Below are 23,917 nucleotides of genomic sequence, written 5' to 3'. Positions count from 1 at the left end.
CCCATTTTATAGGTGAGGAAACTGAGGCTAAGGAAGGTTACGTACTGGCCAGAGGTCACACAGCTGGAAGATGCAGGATCAGGACTCAAACCCAGCTCTGCCTGCTGCCAAGGCCTGGATGTTTATACTACCTGCCCTTCAGCCTCTAGAAGTAGCTTGAGAGCTGAACCAGAATCGGACCCAGAGGCCAACTGCAGCAAAACCAGGGGTTACGTGCCAGTGGCATCCCTGCCCAAGCCTGCTGCGCTGGCCCTGGCTTTGTTTGCCAGGCGTTCTCTCTCTCTGGCAGCCCACAGGACAGGCTGGCCACTTGGGAGGGCCCAGCCCTGGGTGAGCCCTGGAGGAAGCGAGGCCGTGGGGAAACGTCTCCTGGCTCCCTCCCTCCCCCACACAGGGAGCGGTGGTTGCTACGCAGCTTTGTTTGTTCAAGGATAGCCTGGCGGTGAGCAGGAGCGTGCCAGCAGCAGGGCCAGTGGCCGCCCCCAGCAACCGCCCAGACAGGAGGCCTGCAGCCCAGGGCTGCGAGGCTGGGCCGGGGCCAGGGCAGGCCAGGAGTGGGGCCGCCCTGTCTTTGCTTCCCTGGACCCACAGGCAGCATCGTCTGTGGAGAGACCATGGAACCTGGATTCCTCCGGTGACAGGGCTTTGGCCGCTGGATGGAGAGGTGAGAGGTGATGCGTCCACAAGGCTGTTGGTGCGTGGATGGGGTGGGAAGGTGAGTCAGCACGCCTGAAGTCCTTGGAGGGGTGTCCAGGAGCTGGTCTGGAGCGAGGACCGAGGTGCGGTGAGGGCAGGGACGTCAAGCCATGATGGAGGCTGAGTCGCTGCCAGGAGGCCCCTTTCCCTCTCTGGGCCTTGCTGTGCCAGCTCTGGAAGGGGTGGTGGGACTGCTGCTCTCTGAGCGGAGAGCCGCGGAAGGAGGGGCTGTCCTGGGCTGTCCGCTCCCCGGCCATGGCCTCTGTCAGAGCTCTCCGTTTGGGGTAAATGCCACATGGCTCAGGTGCCCACCCAGCCGAGGCTCCCTGGTGGGGGACACGGGTGGACGTGCGGGCCGTGGGGAAGGCTGAGGGGGGCGGGGAACTCGTGTGAAAAGCAGGCCTTGGAGGGGCTCTGCTCTGGGTTTGAATTCTGGCTCCACCTCTTCCCTGCTGTGTGGACTTGAGCTCTTTCCTCCCTGAGCCTGTGTCCTCACCTGTGAAGTGGGGGTTAAATAATGCCTCCCTTGGGGCTGCGTGTGAGGAGTGGAGCACACAGAGTGCCAGGCCCAGATGGGTGGGCAGGGGCAAGTAATTGGGCTGGCCCTGAGCCCGGCAAGCGCCCCCCTGCTCTCCACCACGTCCTGGCAGGATGGGGCCTGCAGCCTTTCCCACCCCAGGCTGACTGCTTCCCAGGACTGGCTCTGTTTCAGCCCCTGGAGCCTTGGTCTAGCAGATTTGAAGAAAGAGGATGCGGCAGAAGCAAGGGATGGGGAGACGTCAAGCTGAGCTCCGGGGAGTCCTACCTCTGAAGGTCTCCCTTTGCCCCCAGGGCCACCTCAGAGGCACCAGACTGTTCACCAGTATGCATACTTGGAAATTGATTATTTGATGCTCAACTTCTTGCAAACAGAAGATTATATAGGCCTTTCCTGGTGGCGCAGTGGTTGAGAATCTGCCTGCTAATGCAGGGGACACGGGTTCGAGCCCTGGTCTGGGAGGATCCCACATGCCACGGAGCGGCTGGGTCCGTGAGCCACAACTGCTGAGCCTGCACGACTGGAGCCTGTGCTCCGCAACAGGAGAGGCCGCGATAGTGAGAGGCCTGCGCACCGCGATGAAGAGTGGCCCCTGCTTGCCGCAACTGGAGAAAGCCCTAGCACAGAAACGAAGACCCAACATAGCAATCAATCAATCAATCAATCAATCTTAAAAAAAAAAAAGAAGACTATATAAAACTCAAAAACAGTTTAAAGAAGAGCGAATGTCTGTGTAGCGACCACCACCAGGTCAAGAAATAGACACCCTGGCAGCATCCCAGAACCAACCCCATCGTGGGCCCCTTCCTTAGCACAGCTGTCTCCCTCCCCCGAGGGCCAATCGCATCCTCATTTTTCCTTGCTTTTCGATAAGGCTTTCCCACCCGTGTATGCGTTTCTAAATGCTCTGTTTAATTTTGTCTTCCTTTGAACTTTCTATAGACAGAATCACACTCTGCGGGGCCCTCTGTGTTTAAGCTTCTTTCACTAAACATTACGCTGTGGAGTCATCCGTGGTGTTGAGTAGAGCACTGGTTTGTTCGTTTCCATTGCCGTGGAATATTCCATGGCACGAATACACCATAACTTATGTCTCCATTTTCCTGTTGGGCATTGGGATTATTTCCACATTTTGTCCATATCAACAGAACTGCTATGAACGTTCTCCTACCTCTTCTTGAGTTCACACATACAAGATTTTCTCTAGGGTAGATACCTAGGGGTAGAATTGCTGGGCATTGGGTCTTTCCCAAGTGGTTAGCCCATTTACACCTCACCAGCCACACGTACTCTGCATCTTACCAACACTTGGTAGTCTATAATCTTAATTTTTGCCAACCTCTACAGACTGGTGGTAGCCTCTCATTCTGACTTTAATTTGCATTTCTGTGATGATTAGGAAATGAGCACCTACCCTCGCCTTTCTTCCTCCCCACTTTCCTTCCTTTTTGGTGCCCCCTTTCCCCTGGTCTCTTTCTTAGCCCCCTCACTCTGCTCAGTTTACTGACCTCCATTTTTCTCTCTGTCCTCCTGCCCCTCTGTCCCTACCCTCCCACTCTCCTTCTTGGGGGACCAATCACTCATCCACATTATTTCTCTGTCATTGATCTTTGAGCTGCAGACCTGGGCTCCAGAGCAGCTGTCTGGAGGTCTGAGATTTCCACTTTGTCTCTGCTTCAAAACCTCTTGTTCTTGGCCCAACTCACATCCCTTCCTGGGCTTTGGATTTCCCTTCAATTAAACAAGGACAGAAAAAACAACAGCCTTCCACAGAAGCCGTTTCAATTTCTCAGGCAAAACCTGGCATATGCCCTGAAGAGGCAAGTGTAAGATTCTAGCTCTTGGTCAAGGAGCATTGGCCTTCTCCTGGGGCCCCTGGGAGAAGGACACAGCTGGTGCTGTGAAGTCTTCTGAGCTTCTTACAGGGAAGTTTTTTTTTTGGAGAAGGAAGATTTCTTCCTAGCCCTGTTCAGGGCCTTGCCAGCTGGTGGCTAGTATGATACCTGCAGGGATGTGGGGCCCTGGTAGGCACTGGCTCTTGACCTTCCTGGGTTTGTCATGCAGCCTCTCATGAGCCCCTCTTTTACCAGCCAGGAGGCTAGCTGACCTCCGAGATCCCTTGCACCTTGAAATTTAGTGGCAGGAGAAGCAGGTAAAGGCACATCCTGTTCCCACAATGTGAAACTTCATTAAATTACTAGCACAGATTCTGATCTCTAATTTATATTTGCGTCAACATGATGTACAAGAGTGGGGGAAGGCTCAGAAGATTTTGGGTTTTGTAGATTTATGGATATGTTACGTACCCATTGTCACTAGGGCCGCTGCTTGCTCATATGGTGATTTTGTGTGAGTTAGAAAAAGATGCCTCTCTCTTAAGACATTTTACTTTTATTCATCAGACAAGAGCTATAATAAATGTACAAATCTGCAGTGTGAATGGTGTCCCCTTAATTGTGATGCCCTTGTGCAGTGCCCAACCTGAACAATCAAACAGGGCAGCTCTGCTTCTCTCCTACCTTCGTTATTTTTCAAACACAGTTTAAATAAAACTTCCTCTCATACGTAGGCTTCTCGTATCTTTGAAACCAGTGAATTCTCATATCAGAATTCCTGGGGAGGATGTGGGAGGCTGTCCCACATGTCACAGACCCAGACATTATGCAGCTGTCCCCTTCCTCTCCCTAGTCCACCCAGCCCTCCACAACACACACTGAGATTTTACAAACTGAAGACCGCACTCCTCAGCTGTGCCGGGCATGAAAATGGTTGAGAAGCACTGCTTTGGGCTCTTGACCATGAGATCTACCCTGTCCCGGGAGGTCCCTGAGATGCAGGCCTGTCCTGCCCCAGCGTGCCTGCTGCCTCCTGCTCACCCCAGGGAACTCATGCAACGGAAGGACATCTTTGCCACCCAGCCTTAGCCAGGCCTCTTAACTTCTTACCTCAGAGACTTTCAAAAAGGACATTTCCCTCTCCTTGAACATCTGAACACATGCAGTAAAATTGTTACTAAACAAACAATATTATTAATAGCCGCTGTTTATCGAATCCTTGCTAGGGGCCAGACACAGTATTAAGTGCTTGTCATATTTTATTGAATACTCTCAATAAGTTTGTGTGATAGACAGTGCTACTTACATTACAGTTAAATGGAGGCTCAGGGGAAGTTTAGTCATGTGCTGTGTGCTCAGAGAAGTTTAGCCGTGTGAAGTCACACAGCTAGCGGGGGATGGAATTTAATCCAAGTCTGTCGACTCCTAAGTGTCCGCTCTGGAGTACTGTGTTCCAGTACCTCCGAGAGCAGAGGGCATCAGCCCTGATGTTTCCACTCAGTCGCTCTGCGGCCTTGATCTAGTTACTTAACCTCTCTGAGCCTCAGTCTTCTTATCTAGAAAATGAGGACAATAATATCTGCCTTGTTACTTGATTCAAAACTTAAGTGGCATAATATTTAGCACCACATAGCCCAGTTCCTGGTACACAGCAGCACGGAAATAAGAAATGTTAGTTTCCTTCAGTTAGTTTCTTCTCAACAACACTGTGTGTCAAGATGTGCTTTAATTTTGCTTTCTTCATTCATTCATGCTACAAGCAGTTATTGAGAGTTATTACTACGTGCCAGGTACTGTGTTCAGCCTTCGTCTGCATTTCTTTAAATTACCATGGGCCTGCTTAGCTGACCTACACCTGATACTGTCTGGAGGACAGAAGGGTTACAGGAGTATTGATCCCACCTGATCCCATGATGGCAGGGGGGGCCAGTGGGCGTAGCTCCAGAGCTGGTTAAGCGGCCCGGGAACGGAGCAGTTACGGTGAGGGTGAGTCTCATCTGTGCACTGCCTTCCTGCTGGCCCATGTGCCAGTCACGGCTGGAGCCACTGGCAGGGAGGAGGGGTGCCCTTGGATGCCTCTCACAGAGGGTCTGGCGGGTGTGGGCATCAGTCTCCTGGTTCTGGGTGGAGGAGGCTCCTGGGACTACCAGCTCCGGGGGTGGCTGAGTCCTTATCTGGAAGTTGAGAGTCACTGTGGAAATCGGCTCTGCCTCAGGCTAACAAAGATGGACCGCCTCCGACTGGGGTGTGGGTGGGAAAAGGAACAGAATTTTTTTTTCTGGGGTCAGAATACACCATATTCCAGAGTTTCACTGCTCTCACGCTCGGTGGTCTTACCTCCTACTTCATGGATGGTATCAAAGCCCTCCTGCCCGCTCCCTCTGGATTCCCCTCGGCTGCCCCTCGGCGGCCCCCCGCCTGCCCGCGGTGAACCCTGGCCCGTGCCTGTGCCCTTCCCTCCCGTCCAGTTAGCTCTGGGGTCCTGCTCCATCAGTTCCCCTGCTTCCTTCCACAGCTGCAGCCCTTCTCGTCTCCTGGCTCTTCTTCCTCCTCCTATGCAAATGCTCTAGTAGTTCCTATATTTAAAAAAGACAGAGAACAAACAAACAAGGAAACAGCACAAACTTCACCCCCCCTCACTCCTTCCCAGCTGCCACCAGCTCTCTCTCCTCTCTTCCCCATCCAGCAGCTCCAAAGAATGATCTATACCCGTTGTCTTCTTGACCTTCCACATGCTCCTCAACAGCAACTTTCTGTGACCTCCAGGTACACCATGCACAGAAATTGCTCTCACTAACCTGGATGATTCCCTCAAGGCCACATCCAATGGGCTTTTCTCAGTCCTCACCCCTCCCAACCTCTTTGCTGTGTTGACACTTCTGCTCACTCTCTGCTTTCTTGGTTTTCCTGGTACCCACTCCCCAGCCTCCCTGACTGTCCTGCTCTAGCTCTTCTTTCCTGTGGTCAGGTCTTCCTGGTACCAGGCGCTTTCCGGTATTACCCTTTCTTAGACGGCAATACTATAGAAATGAATATTGCTTCCACAAGACTCCATTTTTTTTTTTTTTTTTTTTTGGCCATGCTGTGCAGCTTGCGAGATCTTAGTTCCCTGACCAGGGATTGAACCTGGGCCACCGGCAGTGCAAGCGCCGAGTCCTAACCACTGGACCACCAGGGAATCCCCCCCGCAAGACTCTTAGGCAAGCAAAACTTTTCATTAAAAGGGATAGCTTGTGCACAAGGGAGAAGGCGGAAAAAAGGTGCCAGCTCAAGTTGCTTTGATAACAAAAGGGAGGGTCTGTCTCATGATCACTGATAATTTCTGAAATAGACTGCTTTGATCAGTCGTAGGTGGCTCCACGGTGGCTATCAGGAACAGGGGGAGTGCTTCTGTGAGGGGAAAGGGATGCATGAGAATGCTCTGCAAGAAAGCACAGGAACAGATAAGGTTGAAATTTATAGCTGAGCTTCTTGTCTTGTGGCCAGTAGTATACTAGGCCTTTGTTCTTTAGCTTGCAGGGCTTGTTTTGCCCAAGGCTGTTCCCTGGTCCTGTTTCCAAAATGGTTGCACTCCTGCCGGTCTCATTCCCACTGACAACATCTGCTCTCATGGCTTCAATCGCTGTCTGATTACCAGGGGTTTCCTGGCCGGTATCTCTAGCCCAGATCACCCTCTCTTGAGTCTCAGACCAGCGGCTTTCTGGATGCCTTCACTCGGGGGCCCTGGAGGAGCCACGAACCCACCTGACCAAACCAGGACTCAGGGGCTCTCCCAGACTGGCACCTCCTCCCGTGTTCACCCCCTTGGCAGCAGATGGCACCCTGTCCTCCAGCCCCGTCACCAGAACCCTGGACGCAGGCTAGACTCCCTCAGCTCTCCTTACCTAATCGGTCTCCCGGTCCTGTTGACATGGCTCCTGATTCTCAGATCTGCCCCCCATCCTCGTTTGAACCATCTCTGCCCCAAATCACACTCTTCTCCTCTGTCTCCAGGATTACTTTCACAACCTCCTGCCCTGTCCACCCAAACGTGTTCTCCACCTGCAGCTGCTGTGAGCTTCATTCATTGCAGTAACACTAACGCCACAGGGTACTGATTGCTTGCTAGGGGCCAGACTCAGTACTGAGTGATTTTTGTATTTTATTGAATATATTATTGAAGTAGGGTAGGCAATATCTTGATTTTTGCAATTAAAGAAACTGGGGCTCAGAGAAGTTTGGTAACATGTCTGTGGTCACACAGCTCACAGGTGTCGGAATTTAGTCTCATTTACCTTTGTATCTTAGTTCCTCACATATGGTTGAATGAGTGAGTGGATCTCAGACTTTCAGTGATAGACTGAACCCAGGAGGTCAAGTCCAATAGGTCGCCTGAGAATACCCAGAGTTTTCCCTGGAGGTCTATGGGGTGGGCTACCTCCTGTGTGGGGAGAGGAACGGGTGTGTGTGAGGAATGGAGGTGTGGGTGGGTGACTGTTTTCAGGGAGACACCTGGGGTACAGGAAGGGGTGTTCTGTCCAGTCTAAACTCTGGCAGTAACTAGTGTCAAATCTTGGTTAAGTCACATGTATTTTCTGTGCTTAGTCCAGAGGCTGGGCTAGTGTCTCTATTTCGGTCCTAAAATTTTGTCAAAAACTTCCTTCTCTAGGAAAGTCTGTCCCGGGTCCCCTTGAGGGGTCTGCACGAAAACACAGGTCAGATGATGTCATTCCTCTGCTCGAAATCGTTAGAGCTCCCCTTGCCTGCAGAACAAGCCCAGACTTGACAGAGCACTGCAGGTACCGGCCCTGGTCCGCCTGCCTAGACTTGGGCCCTCCTGCCAAATCCTAAACTCGCAGGCCTGTTCGATCCTCTGTGCCTTTGCTCAGAGCCTCCTCAGCCTGGAATGCCTTTCCCCCTTCCTTGCCCATCTTGATCCTGCTTCCTTCCCGGCCCGCGAGGATGCAGCTTTTCCACGGAGGGTCTCCAGGTACCTAGTGAGACAGCACCGCAGAACACAGACCGTGTTCTCTGGGCATTGCAGCGAGCGTTCCCTGCGTGGTATAGAATCGCCGTGAGGACAGCTGGAGACCCATCTAGCCTGAGCCTCTTAACTCTATAGACACATCTGTCTCCTCCTCGTGAGGGGCGCTGGGTCACCTGGGTCTGTCTTGTAGGACTGGAGGGCTGGCCCCTGGTAACTTTAAAGGTACTGTGGGTTTGCACGTTTGTACGTGTGTGTGAATGTGTGCGCGTGTGTGTGCATGTAGGGTGGGGGAGGAGGAGGAAGAGCTCAGACCCGACATTCGTGATTATCTACCAGCAATGGTACTGAATTATTTTTGTACATGACTTCATTTAATCCTAACAAAGCCCTTTGTTAGGACGCTTTTTCAGATGAAGAAACCAAAGCTCAGAGGAATTAAATAACCTTCCCAAGTTAATTCAAGAGGGGCAGGGCAGGGGACTTCCCTGGTGGCGCAGTGGTTAAGACTCCGTGCTCCCAATGCAGGGAACTAGATCCCACATGCATGCTGCAACTAAGAGTTCACATGCCACAACTAAGGAGCCTGCCGGCCGCAACTAAGGAGCACACGTGCCACAACTAAGGAGCCCGCCTGCCACAACTAAGACCCAGTGCAACCAGATAAATAAATAAATAAATATTAAAAAAAAAATGAGGGGCAGGGCAGTGTTCCAACCTAGCTGTGTCAACCTCAAAGCAGAGTTCCAGGTGTCCCGAGGTGGGCATTCAGGGGCAGGCTGGGGCAGGTCTGTGGGGTGGGACGGCTGCCTACACCTGGGGCCCCTCTTCAGAGAGTATTTCAGTGGGGCACATATTTCGGATTCAAACACTAGGTATGGTAACTCGGCCATCTTGCCTTCCTCTCTCTCTCTCCTTGCCTGGACACGGCACTATTGTTCCCACCAAACACATCTGAGCAGATGCGCTCTCTGACTTACTGGAACCCACACCCCAGGATTGGGAGCCGACCCCCTCCCCAGTCCCCCTGCTCTGATCTCTCCTCCCTACTCAGATGCTGGCCTCCTGCCGAGGGCTGTTCATGTGAGGACCAGACTCTGCCCAGCTCCCTTGGGAGCAAGGTGGACCCGGAGTGGGGCACTGGCTCCCTGCGGGCTGTGCAAGGCACAGGGCGGTGGGGATTTTGTCTTTGGGGCCGACATTATTTCCTGGGACAGTCCATGTTTGTTTCCTTTCCACCTGAAACCTGAGTCCCTTCTGTCGCCTTTCTTCATTCCTGTGGTGTTGGTCACCATGGAACCTCTTTAGCCATTGCTTTAGTGGAAGGAGTAGACAATGGTCAGTTACCTCGGGCCACCCCTCTCCCTGAGTGCGGACACCAAGGCCGAGGGTGGAGGAGCCAGCCATCTTGAGCGATCCAGAACTTCTGGGGTGAGGACGGAACCCTGGTCCCCAGAACCCCCTGGTTGTTAGCCCTTTAGGTCAGGGGCTGGCTCTTCCAACAGGGGACACACTCCTTGGTGCCCAGGACAGTGCCAGGTCAAATGAGGGTTCAGTGAATTGTGTCTCAGGGGTCAGCACTAAGTACTGTCCATGCCAAACCCGAAAGCTTTGTCCACATTTGGAATGGAATTTCTGATCCTGGTTTTTATAGTTTGGACATAGATCTTTAAGTTCCCACCAGGTCCTGGGGAGGTGGCACCCACTGCTCTCACATAAGACATGGTTGTCCGTACGCAGCTGTGGGCACCTCCCCGTGGGCAGGCACTGAGGAGGCCCTGCATGTAGACCCTGAGGGCCCGAGGGGTCAAAGGTGTGGATGCAAGTGGCGGGCAGGCCTAAAAGGGGCTCTGCCGACGGGGTTGCCTGGGTGAGCTATGGAGCGGACCCAGGTTTCCCTTCTGTACTGCTGGTGTCCCTCAGGGAACGGAGGAACCTGGGCCGTCTTGGTCCGCCAGAGAGTCTGTGGGGAGTCGGGTGGAGGGCAGGCTTGCTCAGAAGGTGCCGCTGAACCTTACGTATCTGTACTCTGAGGAGCTCCAGATCGGCTCTTTAGCCTCCTAGACGGGATCACTCTGGGGAGACGGAGCAGCAACATCCACTTTGGCAGCCTGAGGTCAGAAACAGGGCTGGCATCTTAATATAAAGAGAATCTGAACTACAGCCCAGTGGTCCTCAATCCTGTTTGAACATCAGAGTCACTCAGAAGTTAAGAAAAAAACGAAACAAAAACCCCCAAACAGATCCTTGTGGCTGCTCCCTAGAAAACTCGACTTCAGCTGGGGCCTGGGGTGAGGCCTTGGAATCTGTCATTTTAATCAGTTCCAGGAGACTCTGACCTGCGGCTGAGGTTGAGAACAAGGGCTGTAGCTAAATATCGCTTTTCCACATGTAATTTGCACAGAAAGTCTGCGCTCTGGTTAGGAATGGGCAGCAGGTGTCTGTGTGGCCTGCAGCCCTCACTGCCCCCGAAGCCTGGACTCCAGCTTGTTTGCTTTAATTCAGCCGTGGAAGGTCTGTCCCCCCAGGAATGTTCCTTCTGGGCTTTGCCCAAAGCAGCCACCTTGCCAGTGTCTTGAGTCTCTCGCTCAGTGGGGCGAGGAGTGGGGTGTTGGGAGCCGTGGAGCAGAATCTCCCTCCACGTTGCTCGGGAGAAGTGCCGTGTCCCTCAGCTATTCCTGGCAGCTTGTCACTACCATGTGGCCAAATCCCTAGCCCCGTTGTCAGCAGGCAGGGGGTTGCCTTCTCCCCTGATCGTGAGGAAAACTCTCCTCAGACAGAGAACCCGAGTGGCTTGAGGCTGTAATCAGCGAGACCAGGCAAAGGCTGGGCTGGGGCCCGGCTGGCTGGGCTGGGCTGGGCTTGAGCCACTGTTTGGCCAGGAGGGTTGCTAGGAGCTGCTCGGCCTTCTTGGGCCTGGGTGGGGACGTGGCGGGCTGACTTCCAGACGGAAGGCAGGTTTTCTCAGTCCCTGGGTTGGGATTTGTTGCTCAGCAAAAGGAAGTTGGCATTGCATCCTGCCCTGTCCCCAGATGATATCTCGAGGGACCTACTCTCGAGTAGAAATTGGGAGATTTGGGAGATGTGGCCTTTGCCCCTCATTTTATCACTGATCAGCTCTGGCCGTTCACCTCCCGCCTGTCAGGGTGAAAATGGGTCACTATTATCTCAGCAGAGAATTTAGAAAATTGTGTGAAGTCACAGCGTCTGTGGCGAGACCCTTATCACATGGAAAAAGAATGAAGTCAGGTCAAGGGCAGGAGCAGATGACTGGCCCCAGAGGGTTGAGGGAGGCTGGGAAGAGGCTTGGCGTGCTCAAGCGGTCAGTACAGGACAGTGAGATGGCTGAGAGGGTCTGAGGTTGGCTTGGTCAACAAAGTGAGAACAAGGGCCAGAAACTTGGTACAGAGGGAGACTGGTGCGCCTGAGAGAAAACTGGAGAGCTGGTCTCCGGGGAGGCCCTACTGCGTACCTGTGTGATAAGTGGGGTCACAAAGCTTGACACTCAGCGTGAGCTTCCAGGACAGCTGGCAGAGTAATGAGGAAAGTAGAAACTGATGTGGAAACAAAGTGTCAGACTCCCCCTTGATAAACTCCACCTTCCCCAAGACCCTGAGTTGTCCACGAGCAAAGGCGGGTTCATGGGTTTCACTGACACTCTTCACAATGAACTCTGCCTACAGTCATGCAGCCTGGGGACCTGGAAATTTTGAAGCATCCAAGAGAGTCCAAATGTTAAAAAAGAAGCGTCCTTTGGTTTAGTGGCAGATTTCTTCACTATAAGAATGCTTTAACTCCTGGTGGGCTTCCCGCGAAGTGGTTTAAAAAGTGTTTGTGATTTGTACTGACTTCTTTCTGCCTCTCCCCATCCTAGGTCCCTGGATGTTACAGGTTGGGGCCGTCTGTATGCCTGAGGATCGTACTCACAGCCCAGAAAGTAGCTGCTCCCTCCAGACAACCTCCCAGGTGTCTTCTCCACCCAGGGCATGGGCACCCGTGACGCTGTCCCCCCAGGTAAGGGTCACCTAGGGAAGTCATGAGGGGGCAGGGATCTTCCTTGGATACTCAGAGGGTCTCATCCTGGGGGATGTAGCTGGGCTGCCGTGCTTTTCCATCCGGGCCAGGCTGTCCGTGGGCCCTCCCCGCTCAGCCGTCCGTCAGGGGGCTCCCTGGCCTGGCTCTGGCGTCCTCAGCCTGAGCCTTGCCTCCACTCTCTGGGCTGGTGGGCTGACTGAGGGGCTGACTGTGGTCTTCTGTGGTGGGAAGATGGAGATGGGCAGAGGATACAGGAGTGGGGCCTCCAGGAGCACCGGCTGGCCCCGTTTCCTCAGCTGACAGGGCAGGAGAGTGGGAACAGTGTGGCCAGCTCTGTGGCGGGAGACTGGGTCCCAGGCCTGGTGCTGCCACTGGGAGCCGGCTGCGTGGGCCTCAGTCTCCTCTGCAGAGTGAGGGGCTCAGAGGTCCTGCCCTGGAGAGAATGGGTGCTTGTGAGGTGGAGGGCCACTTCTCCCCGGAGGGCTTGGAGCAGGGGCCTGGTGACCCCTTGGGAGGAGTGTGGAGACTCGGGAATGCCTGAGCAGCTCAGGAAACAGGCCGCGGTACTCAGGGCAGAGCACCTGGGGAGCCCATGAAGGAGGCTGAGAAGGTGTGATGGGGGAAGGGGTTGGGAGCCAAGCTGGGGGGAGAAGTCAGGCCGAGAGGGCGGGGAAGAGTGGGCTCTGGTGGGGATCATGGTGCCCTGGCTGGCTGGAGTTGGGATGGCAAGCCCCCATCCGAGGGCCAGGCTCTGCTTTGGGGGAGGGGCTGCAGAGAGCCTGGGGCAGCTGTCCTCAGTCCTGGCCGCAGTGGGCTCTAAGATGCCGCTCTCCCTGTGCTTCTGTCCCCAGCCAAGGTTCTGGCTCCGGTGGCCGTGAACTGTGGGAGCATCCCTTGGACCAGTGCTGGACCCCGCACACTTCCAGGGGGAAGCAGCAACTCCAGCCCAAAGACTTTTGGAAAAGGTGAGACTGGGGCACTGGGCCTAGTGACTTGGTCACATCAAATGGCCTTCGAGTGCCCGGGGCAGCCTCTCTGGGGCCTTTGGGCAGAGATGGGGGATTCCACCTGACAGCTGCCCAGTCAGGGCCAGTGACCACGGAGCAGAGCTTGGGCCTCGTCCTGGAGGGAGGAGACGGGTGTGTTTAGATGCCCGGCTGTGTCCTCAAGCTACTGGCAGATATTATTTTTACTTTGGTCCCTACTGAAAATGCCCTTGGGTTTTAGGTGGGTCCTTTCAATCCTGTGCCTCAGGGGATGGAGTTGTACGGAGGGGACCCGCAGGAACAGGGAGGGGGGGCTCTCCTAGGAGCCCCGGGAAGGCAGGGCTGTGGTCCCTGGCTTCAGGGCCTGGGCTCCTCCAGCACCGCAGCTCTGGACTCCGCTTCCCTCAGCCTCCCTCCAGCCAGTGCTGAGCGTCCTGCTGGAGAAGCCGTCGCAGCTCTTGAGTGGACGTGGGGACCCCGGCAGCCTCAAGCTGGAGGCTTCCCTGGAGGGCTGGCAGGCCAGGAATGGCCATCCCAGGAAGCTCGGGGCCCTGTCACTGGGCCCCCAGCCCCTGGTGCCACTTCCTGCGCTGGAGTCGGAGGCCAACCGTGTGGCCCGGGACGCCGCTCAGATTAAGGACAAGCTCAAGAAGAGGAGACTCGTGGAGGGCTTGGCAGCATCTCCCCGAGGTGAGCCCTGGGCCTGTCCCCCGGCCACCTGGGCTGTGAGGATCGGCAGGTGTCCAGCTGGCAGCTGGGCTAGTCAGGGGGCACCCGCCAAGCACCCTCTCTCTACACCCTCCACCGGGGCCTCTGCAGTAGCTCCCAACCTGCCTCCCCATTCTCACCCTCGCCCCCTTCTAGTCTTCGCTGCAGAGGAGTTCTTTTTGAACACAAATCTGACTATATTCTTCCTCCCACTCCCACCGGCTATGCTGAACGCCACCCAGTGGCTTTCAGAGGGACACAAGGACTAGCACCTGCCGTCCTCGCTCCTAATTCAGTACTGACTTCGTTTCCCTTTCTACCCAACCTGCCTCTGAATTTTAGATAGGTAACTTTGATTGACACTTTCTACCAAATGTTACAGGAGTGGGAAAGGACACTCCGCAGAGTCTAGTGGTGCGGGTAGAGCTGGGGGCGGATCTGCCCCCTCATCTCTCCATCTCAGCTGCCCCAGGACATAAAGCCCTGTTGCCAGCATCTCAGTTAACCCTAGTCCCCGCACTCCTGGGACTAACCTACTCCCCGTCCCCACCCCGTACAGCCTCTCTGGATCCTGGGGGAGCCCCCAAAGGAGTTCCCCTGAGGACTGCCGTCCCCCGGGCCGCCTCTCAGAGGCTGCTGAGGGTGCCCAGGCCGATGCCTCCCGTCCAGAGCACCCCCACCACCCCGGAGGCCTGCGGAGCCAAGGACAAAGGCCTGCACCCACCCAGGAGCCATCAGGGGCCCCAGGAGCTGAGACCCAGTGCCCAGGAGGTAAGGTGGTTGGACTGCTCTGAGTCTTGCTTCCCTGCCCTTCTGTTTTTCTTTCTATCCTTTACCAACCCCTGTTCCCAAGCCCTGAGCTTCTCTGGAGGCGTCTTCTCTGGCTTGGGGGTTGCCCCAGAGGTACCGAGCCCAGTCCTCCTGCGCAGAGGCTGTGTGACCACCTGTCTTACACTTGGTCGTTCCCAAGCCATCTCTGATCTAAATGTTCCAGAATTCCTCATGCTTCTGACCCTCCCCATTTTCGGCAAGGAACTGTGGCAGAGGGGAAAGAACGCTGGGCTGGGACTCTGGAGATTTGGGTTCTGGTTTTCACTCTGCCCCTCACTGGTTGTGTGACCTTGGGCAAGTCACTCCCCTCTCTGGGCCCCAGTTTGCACTAAAAAGAGGGAATTGGACCAGATGTTTCTGAGGATCCCTTTCAGCCCTGACGTTCTAGGATTTTCTGAAATGAGAACAGAAAAACAAATAATAATAATAACAAAAGGGGTTGGAGTAGGAATGAGGGGATTCCCTTCTTGCCTAAAATGGTAAGGAAACAATGAACCTGGGGGTCCCAGGGTTGTGTGGCTGGAAAGAGAAACAGAGGATACTTGCCAGCACTTCTGCCCAGGTGGCTGCTGATAGAAGGGACCGCTCTGTGTGAGGTGCCTGCGAGGTGAGCATCCAGAGTGGAATGTTTCATGGACCAGACCCCTCCTCCACCTCCGCTCCCAGGTGCAGGTCTCCCAGCAGTACCTGCACTGCAGTGACGAGAAGACGCACAAGTCCCAGGGGGGCATTGTGATCCCGCCCATCCCAAAGGACAGGGTGCCCGCCGGGACCTCCTCCTGCACACCTGGCTCCCTTCCCAGCCTCTTGCCTCCAGGCCAGGACGTCCTCATGGGCCTGAGGCCTGCCACCACACGGTAAGCAGCGCTAAGTCAAAAGTACCTTGCAGTCCTCTCTCCTCTACCCCCCAAGATCCGCTTGGGCTCCCTATGGCTAAGCCTCCACGCCAGGGCAGAACTCTGGGGGCCGGGCGTGTGAGGGGCAAGGTCCTCCACTGTGAGCCTCAGACCTGGCGTGGTCACAGCTCTGACCCTTGACTCCAGCAGGAGGGGTGTATGGGCTTAATTAACAATGTCTCGGCCTCTGTCTTCTACCAGTGTCCTGATGTGTGTGGTTGCTGCAGTGATGAATAAAATACAAATTATTTTAAAGCTCTATTGAATTCATGGTAGCTCTTTGTGATGATGTATTGATATTTTCTTAATTAATGGACACTAAAAATACAAGTATTATCGTGTCTGTGTATATGGGGGGGAGTCCACAAAACTTTTGGACTTAAAAAGGGGTCTTCATACCCCCAAAAGGCTGGGAATCAGCGGGTAGAGGATCTCTGTGTTGTAATGAATCTGGCCTTATGGCTTGTAAGTGGGACAGAGGGTCCTCTCCACATGGCCAAAGACATCCCTGTGGTCAGGCCAGATGGCTGGAGTGACTGTGTGTGTGTGTGTGTGTGTGTGTGTGTGAGAGAGAGAGAGAGAGAGAGAGCGTGTGCTTTATTTGGGGTCGGCTGTACCTATTTCTTTCAAGCTTCTCCTCTCCCTCTGTCTCCCACGCTGTCTTCCCTTCTGACTGTAGGCGTGTCCACATCTTTCCCACCCCTGGTGGAGTGTGGGAACCCATTGTGGACCCGCTCCTGGGTTTGAGCTCTCTGCCTGATTTTGCCGTTGACCTCCCTCCTCCCCATCGACACTGCCTCCTCCTTTCCTGCTCAGACACCCTCCTCTCCCTCCCCTCTGAGAGTTCTTGGTGGCTCTCATGACTCTCTGGCCCCAGATAAGTGACCCTCCCTCCCATCCCCCTGCTCTTGACTTTTTTGCACCATCTGAGCTGTTGATGCCCTTGGACTCTTCTTCCTCACCTTCCTGACTTTAAACCTGCTTCTCGACCTTCCAGGCAGCCTCCTGTGCACCTTCTTTCATCATTTCTTAAATTTGTTCCAGAGCCCTTTGCCCCCCACCTCCTTGCTCTCCCCTGGGATCTTATCTGTGCAGTGGCTTCCAAGATCATGGGGGATGGGTGACTTCCGCGTCCCCTGCTCTTACCCTGAGGTCTCCCCGGAGTCAAGCTCTGTGCTTCCAGCCTCCTGTTGAGCATCCTCAGGATCCTCATGGCTGATGCAGATCCAGCGTCAGAGGTAGGGAGGGAGGATGTGCCACCGTCACGGCATCACGGACAGAGCACCTCATGTTTCCCCAAACTGCCTCTCCTACAACCTCCCGATTTCCACCAAGGTGCAGGTGTTCCCTTTGATCTTCCAATTTCAGCATCATCTTTGACTTTTGCTCCTATTGCCTCCTGTTCCCAACAGATTGCCACATCCCATTAGGTCTTTCTTGAACAGTAAGAGAAAATACAAAAGCTACCACCCCCATCTTGCCCCTGCCTTTCCTCTCAGTTTGTACTTACTGGCTGCCTTTTGACCTCCCCCCATAGCTCCCACCTGGCCTCCTTGCAGCCCTGGGCTCTCCATCCTAATCTCGTGTTTTCATCCACCCCCTGAATACACCTCTTCCATGCATCTCACCTTTATGGACTTCCTGGTGCCAGCAGCTTAAAGATGAGTCTCCCTGGCCAGACATTCAGCCTGTCCCAGCCCACCGCTCCACACTTCCTCCTGTGCTGCTCTACAGGCTCCTACACACCCTCCCCAACGCCTGTGCCGAGCCCTGGGTGGCACCTCTCTGCAGCCCCAACATGAGCCTTTCCCCCCTTGGCCCGCCGATCAGTTCCTACGTTTTTCAAGCCCCAGCTCCACATCTGCCCCCGCTCTCAGGTCTTCCCTGGCCTCCGCAGGGGAGCGGGGAAGGGAAGTGCCTTCTCAGCACCGTCCACAAGCATCCAGCCTGTGCTCTGCCTGACTGCCTCCTGCCCGCTGATTTGCTCAACGTTTATTTCAACCTCATTTCTTTCTTTCTTTCTTTATTTTTGGCTGTGTTGGGTCTTTGTTTCTGTGCGAGGGCTTTCTCTAGTTGTGGCAAGCGGGGGCCACTCTTCATCGCGGTGCGTGGGCCTCTCACTATCGCGGCCTCTCTTGTTGCAGAGCACAGGCTCCAGACGCGCAGGCTCAGTAGTTGTGGCGCACGGGCTTAGTTGCTCCGCGGCATGTGGGATCTTCCCAGACCAGGGCTCGAACCCGTGTCCCCTGCATTGGTAGGCAGATTCTCAACCACTGCGCCACCAGGGAAGCCCTAAACCTCATTTCTATTCTTTAACTTGGGGCACTACAAGGCAGGGGCCATATCTGGAAATCTCTGTGGCTCCCACGGTGTCAAGCTTGGTACCTGCCGTGGATTAGTCACACAATAAGTATCTGCCCATTTGCTGTCTGGTTGCGACATGGCTTTCTCCCCATTGCCTCTGTGAGGCTAACAGATGGCTGGGGGTGGGGGCCTCCATTTCCATTTCATCCATCCTTCCATCCAGCCACGCATCCGTGCATCCACTTACTCCCTTAAAAGCTATTGAGCGCCGCTCTGTGTCAGGCATTGTGCCAGGTGCTGTGAAAGCAAAGCCAAACAGGACAGTCTCTGTGTTCCAGGAGCTCACGAGAGGTAGTTACTAGTAAACCGTTGACTCGAAGTCCAGTGAGGTAAGTGCTAAGATAGAAGGCTGCCCCTCGTTCTGGGGAGCGCAGGGGAAAATGATCTCCATCAGGCTGGAGGAGGCGAGGCCTGAGCTGAGTTTTGAAGGCTGAGGGAGAGTTTGTGAGCTGGAGAAAAGGGAGAGTCAGGAAGGAGGAGTGACTGAGGCATTCAGGGAGCTGCCAGGAGTTTTCCAGCAGCATCTGCATCTGTGTGTGACAGGTGGGTGAGGTAAGCAGGGCTGAAGGGCCCGTGTGCTACACTGAGGAGGATGAGCTTTATCCTGAAGCAGTGAGGTGCCACCGCAGGCTTTGTGGTATGGAAGTGACATCAGATCTGATTTAGGAAGACCACTCTGGCAACCGCAGAGTGGCATGGGCTGTGCCTGCTGATCCGGGGGCTGCTGCAGGGATCCGAGGGAGGAGCCATGGGCACCCAAGCAGGACGGAGGCCGTGGTCCCAGGTGGTTAGCGCGCAGAGGGGCTCGACAGGTGAAGGAGTGGGGCGTGCCTGGTGACTGGCTTGCTGTGGGACCACGGGGGCGGGGAGCCGAGGACCACGCCAGAGCTACTGGCTTCAACAGCTGGACAGCTGGTGGCACCTTCACGGGGACAGGGAATTGGGAGGAGAGGCAGGTTTGGGGCGGTGGCGTGGCCACTCGTGGATGGGCTCAGCTTGTGTTGCCCAGGGACACTGGCGGATGCTTAAACGTCCGGCCTGGCACAGGGAGGGGCTCTTGCTGCAGGTAGAGCTTTGCTGTTCCCCCCCTTCTCGTGGGGCCTGGTGGGTCCACCTCAGCCGGTGGTGGGGTTTCCGTGGATTCGGAAGACAGGGGAGGAGCTGGAACGCTGTGTGGAGAAAGGCAGAGGCTCTGGTGGGTGTGGGCAGCCTTGGCCTCTGTCCTTTCTGCTGATGGGTCTCTAGAGAAGGGAAAGCGAGAGGTTTCCCAAGGTCCATGGCTTGAAGGAGGCAAAGCCATGTGCTCTGAGGCCACATCCTCTGCTCAGAGGGGAAGGAAAAGCAGCCTCCAGCTTGAGGCCAAAGGGGCAAAGCTGTGGGCCAGGAGCAGGATGCGGCCAGGCCTGCGGGAAGGAAGCAGCCCCAGGGTTTCGGTGCCCCGTGCCCACCTCAGGCAGCCAGGGGCAACCACAGGGGTTTCCCAGCTCCACCTCTGCCCCCCAAACCTGTTAGTGCTCCTGGGCAGTGGTGGGTTCCAATGGCGAAGACGCAGTGGATGAGCTCCCTAGGCTGGGTGCCCTGGGGTGTTTGCCTACTGGCTCCAAAACACACAGCCCCTCCGTGTAGGTCTAGATCCAAGAGGCTGTGCGTGTTACAGGGAGCAACTCTGAGTCTTGGCTGGTCCAGGCCCACCCTGAAGCTCTGCCCGTCCTGTAGACCTCGGGTCCCCTGACCTCCACAGACCCCTCGGATAGGGGCCCCTGGATCTGGGCAGGCACGGAAATGGGCTCTCCTACTGCCCGTCCTCTAGCCACCCCGGCCTGGGTCATTCCGCTGAGTGAATCCTCTGAGGCCAGAGCACAGGATGTTGTGTTCCAGTACTTTCGTTGTGGCCTGTGACCCTGTCGGCCCCCCAGGGGGTTCTGCTGTCTATGCATTTCCCCGTGAGAGGAGAAAAATCCATGTTGGATGATGTATAGCTGGTCTTCACGGGAATGTAAGCCCCATGAAGGCAGGGATTGCCATCTGTCTTAGTGATGCTGTATTCCCGCTAAAACCAGTGCCGGGAATGCCCCATCTTCCTTTCCTGTGCTTAGTTTGGGATTGAACCTCTGTTACAAAACAGTGGTGATTTCCCATCAGCAGCAAAGGGGGTCAATCCCTCTAGACCCTGAGGGGCAAGGGTGGGGGGATCACCGAGCTCTCATGGAGTGGGGGCAGTTTGGAGGACTTGAACTCAGTCTGCTCTGAGCTGGAAGGAGATTTATCCTCATCTGCTCCAGCCGCTCTCCTGCGGACAGAGCAGGGCACGGGGCTCCCTTTTGGACTGGGCAGTTTCATGTAGAGGCTGGCTTCCTGGGGAGTGGATGGGCCGTGCCTCTGGAAAATAGGGCTCAGAGCTGTGTCCGGACACTGAGGCTGGCCTGGCCTGGCCTGCCGGTCGGCCTGCCCTCAAGTTTGCGGAAGGGACTGCATCTCCTGCGTCTTTGAAGCCCTGGCCAGGAGCCTCTTTACAGGGCCACCCATGGCTCCCTCGGCTGTGTTCCCCCCTCGGCCCTTGCCCACTCCTGGAGCTAGCCTGGGTTCCTCACAGCAGGAGCTCTTGCTTGCCATCTCTCATGGGTGCTTTTTTCTCCCCCATTCTTTTAAGATTGGTTCGGGAGAGTGGGCCTTGGGAGAAGACCCCCAGATCTCTGGGTATGTACTCGCCATGCACACCCCCATGTGTTTTTTGAGTCTCTGGTTCCTGGGCTGGATCATGGGATCAGAATTAGGGCCAGAGGAGACCTGGGTGCTGTCAGACTCAAGTCCCTCATTTCACAGACGGGGAAGCAGAAGTCACCCTGGTGCCACGGACGGTGGCCCCTGCTCCGTGCCGCCCTCCACCAGCGCAAGTCGCTTCATGAACACCCAGCTGAGAGAGACGGCGCTGTCCCCATTTGACAGAGGAAGGGGTTGAACTGAAGCTGGACCTTCTCCCTGGCCTCAGGGCACAGAAAGCAGCCTTGATACATTTGCACGCAGGTCTTCACGGCTCCAATTTGGCGCTTCTGACCCGTCGTGTGTCTGCTGCCCCTGTGCGGTTCTAAGTGAATAGAGGATTCCTCACCAGACAGAGTGAGAAGTTAAACCACATCCCACAACGCCTTAGTCAGCCCATCCTGAGAGGTTTCAGCATCAGGGGAATAGAGTGAACCCGGGCTGGCAATGAGGCAGGTGGCCGAGGCCCAGGGAGGCTCTCCAGCCTGATGACCTAGTTTGTGGAGAGGATGGAAGGTTGGGGGAGGGGACCTGGGCGGAGCACCCTGAGCCTGGGCCGCAGGCGTCGGGGGGCTAGAGGCAGCTGCTGTGCTGACCGGCAGGAGGGGGTGGACTCTTGTCTAGCTTCCCAGCAGTTTACTCTGTAATCAGCTCAGCAGGTGGGTCAGCTGGCCAGCGGGAGGCTGCTGCCCAAGAGGCCCCAGGGTTAAGATGCTCAGCTGGGCCCGAGAGGCAGGCCTGGCACAGAAACCTCTGTGGCGGCTGCATCCCCCCCTCTCCCCGGCTGGGCTGCTGCGGGGTAGCTGGGGCAGTCTGGTGTGGCGCACGCTGGCACCCAGTGTCCCTTAAGAGCTACCCTGAGAGCACTGGAATGGGGCTTTGGGCCAGGGGACACGAGCCTGTAGCTACTCCCTTGTCTGCCTCACCAGCTTGCTGCTTGAGAACCAGGTCCCCAGGGGGCAGGGACCAGGCTGCTTGGACAAGGCTTTCTAGGGTGTCTCTTGGAGGCATAGGTGAGAAGGGGCTACAAAGTGGCAAAGTCCTTAAGGGGCCCTCTGACCCTCCAGCTGTCGGCTGGGAACAACATTGCCCAATTTGGGGACCACGTCTGGCACGTAGTAGGGGCTCACATGGTATTGTCTGAAGCTGAGGGCTTCCCCCAATCTTGTGGCTTTTCCACAGTCCCTGCCCTGGTCAGCTGGCACCTGGACACCTGGACCCTCGGTCCTACTTTACTTCTGGGCAGATGAAGGCTTCGCCCCTCCTCCCCCTCGGCCCTGGATCCTTCTCCCAGGAGGGATCTTTGGCAGAAGGTGTGGGCTGGGCAGAGATCTGGGGTGACCCGGGAGCCCTGCCGGATCCCCAGACTCAACACACCCTTTCTGGGACTTCCCTGGTGGTCCAGTGGTTAAGAATCCACCTTCCAATGCAGGGGACAGGGGCTTGATCCCTGGTCAGGAAACTAAGATGCCACATGTCGCGGGGCAACTAAGCCCACGTGCCACAACTACTGAGCCCATGTTCTTTGGAGCCCAGATGCCGGAACCAGAGAGCCCTCGCGTCACAACTACTGAGCCTGCGCACCACAACTAGAGAGAAGCCCGCGTGCCACAAGGAGGATCCCGCGTGCCGCAACTAAGACCAGATGCGGCCAAATAAATAAATAAATATTAAAAAAAAAAGAAAAGAAAAAAAAAACATACCCTTTTCAGCCTCAGGCAGCCCCAGATGGTGACCCCCATTCCAGAGGACCCCTGATTTGCAAGTTCACTCAAGGACAGTGAACTCCAAACTTTGTGAGCATGAGAACCTGGTTTACATTTCTTTCATTAAAAGAAAACGAATGGGGCTTCCCTGGTGGCGCAGTGGTTGAGAATCCGCCTGCCTATGCAGGGGACACAGGTTCGGGCCCTGGTCCGGGAAGATCCCACATGCCGTGGAGCAGCTAAGCCCGTGCACCACAAGTACTGAGGCTGTGCTCTAGAGCCCGTGAGCCACAACTACTGAGCCTGCGTGTCTGGAGCCTGTGCTCCGCGATGGGAGAGGCCGCGACAGTGAGAGGCCCGTGCACCGCGATGAAGAGTGGCCCCCGCTCGCCACAACTGGAGAAAGCCCTCGCACAGAAACAAAGACCCAACACAGCCAAAAATAAATAAATAAATTAATTAATTAAAAAAAAAGAAAAGAAAACAAATGAACCTACCCGCACACTGCCTCTATTACCAGAAATGTGCTCTTTGAAGCCATTAATTGGGAAAATATAGAATGACAAAGAGATACTATGGATTTGATGTCGTTTGGAAATAAATTTGTATTTTATCAATCGTAAGAGCGCCTGAAGGTCACTGGGTCTCAGCTTTCCTGTCTGTAAAATGAGAGCCCTGGGCTGGCATTAGTTCTCTGGGCCCTTCATGCTGTGTCATGGTCTCAGATAGGAGCATGGTGGTATTTAACAGTCAGTGGGCTCATTTTATTTTTCCTCTTTCTGAAGTACACACCTCCCAGTTAAAACAGACTTATATTCTCAGGAAATATCTTAAAACTCTTAGATAACCGATCTGCCCCTATTTCCTGCCCAGCCTCCTCCCTCCTCCCTCCCCGCATCCCCCCACCCCCAGTCTTAGAATAAGGTGTGCAATACTAGTTGAATGAATGGATAGAGGGATGAAAGGAGGAGGGTGTTGGTCCTCGGGCAGCCTGTTCTATACGTGCCAGTGCCGCCCTGTAGAGTAGATTTAACCTGTGTCTTTCTCCAGCAAGGAAGCGTTGGGCAGAAGAACCGAGGGTGAGGGGCTTAGGCAGGAAAATGTCACACCATCCACAGGGTCATAGAGCCTCAGCCCCAAAGGGATGGCTGCTGCTCCTGGGTGCTGGGCGTCCTCAGCTCCATTCTTGTTCTCTACTCCTCAGAGCCAAAACCTTTGGTCCTGCCCGTCAGAGACAGGTCTGCTGCCCCTGAGAAGCCTGCCCTGCCTTCATCTCAGTCTGCTCCTGCTCTGACAGCCTTCTCCTTCAGCCATGCCAAAGAAACCCAACCCTTGCTAAAAGAAGAGGACCAGAAGGAGAGTAGCACCAAGGTACCTGGAAAGCGAGGGGAAGAGGAAGCTGGGGTCAGAGTGGACCACTGGCTGAACACACACATGTTTCTGAAATATGTAAGTGTGGGACCAGCTTGAGGAAAGCAAGGAAGAGCCCCGAGGCAGCTGCCCCTAGTACTTGAGCCCAGAACCTGTAGATGGGTTTGAGGTGAAGGCTGGAGAAAAGAAGAGAAAGAAGAGAGGAGAAGAAGGATGGAGGTGAGGGAG

The 23,917-nt window shown here is 55.3% G+C and overlaps 1 protein-coding gene and 1 non-coding gene across 5 annotated transcripts in view; one reads left to right on the top strand and one right to left on the bottom strand.

Moving 5' to 3' along the window:
- Positions 1-313: 313 nt before the first annotated feature.
- TOGARAM2 (TOG array regulator of axonemal microtubules 2) overlaps positions 314-23,917 on the top strand; it is a 53,341-nt gene continuing 29,737 nt past the window's right edge. For 2 of the 4 annotated variants that reach the window (XM_059943660.1, XM_059943659.1), the window contains exons 1-8: positions 314-664; positions 11,907-12,046; positions 12,919-13,032; positions 13,462-13,743; positions 14,321-14,532; positions 15,259-15,449; positions 20,503-20,549; positions 23,523-23,689. In XM_059943660.1, the coding sequence (XP_059799643.1) occupies positions 12,019-12,046; positions 12,919-13,032; positions 13,462-13,743; positions 14,321-14,532; positions 15,259-15,449; positions 20,503-20,549; positions 23,523-23,689 (1,041 nt within the window). In that variant the 5' untranslated portion in view covers positions 314-664; positions 11,907-12,018. The remainder of the gene's footprint in view (positions 665-11,906; positions 12,047-12,918; positions 13,033-13,461; positions 13,744-14,320; positions 14,533-15,258; positions 15,450-20,502; positions 20,550-23,522; positions 23,690-23,917) is intronic. The other 2 variants (XM_059943658.1, XM_059943657.1) reach the window with 2 other exon arrangements.
- On the bottom strand, positions 6,175-6,247 carry TRNAA-UGC (transfer RNA alanine (anticodon UGC)). Its single transcript has one exon. It is a non-coding gene; the product is annotated as a tRNA-Ala (tRNA).

Source organism: Balaenoptera ricei, chromosome 13, assembly GCF_028023285.1.
Source record: "Balaenoptera ricei isolate mBalRic1 chromosome 13, mBalRic1.hap2, whole genome shotgun sequence".
Taxonomy (NCBI): Eukaryota; Metazoa; Chordata; class Mammalia; order Artiodactyla; family Balaenopteridae; genus Balaenoptera; species Balaenoptera ricei.
The sequence above is the reverse complement of the archived record's forward strand: the minus strand, read 5'-3'. Positions and strand labels throughout refer to the sequence as shown.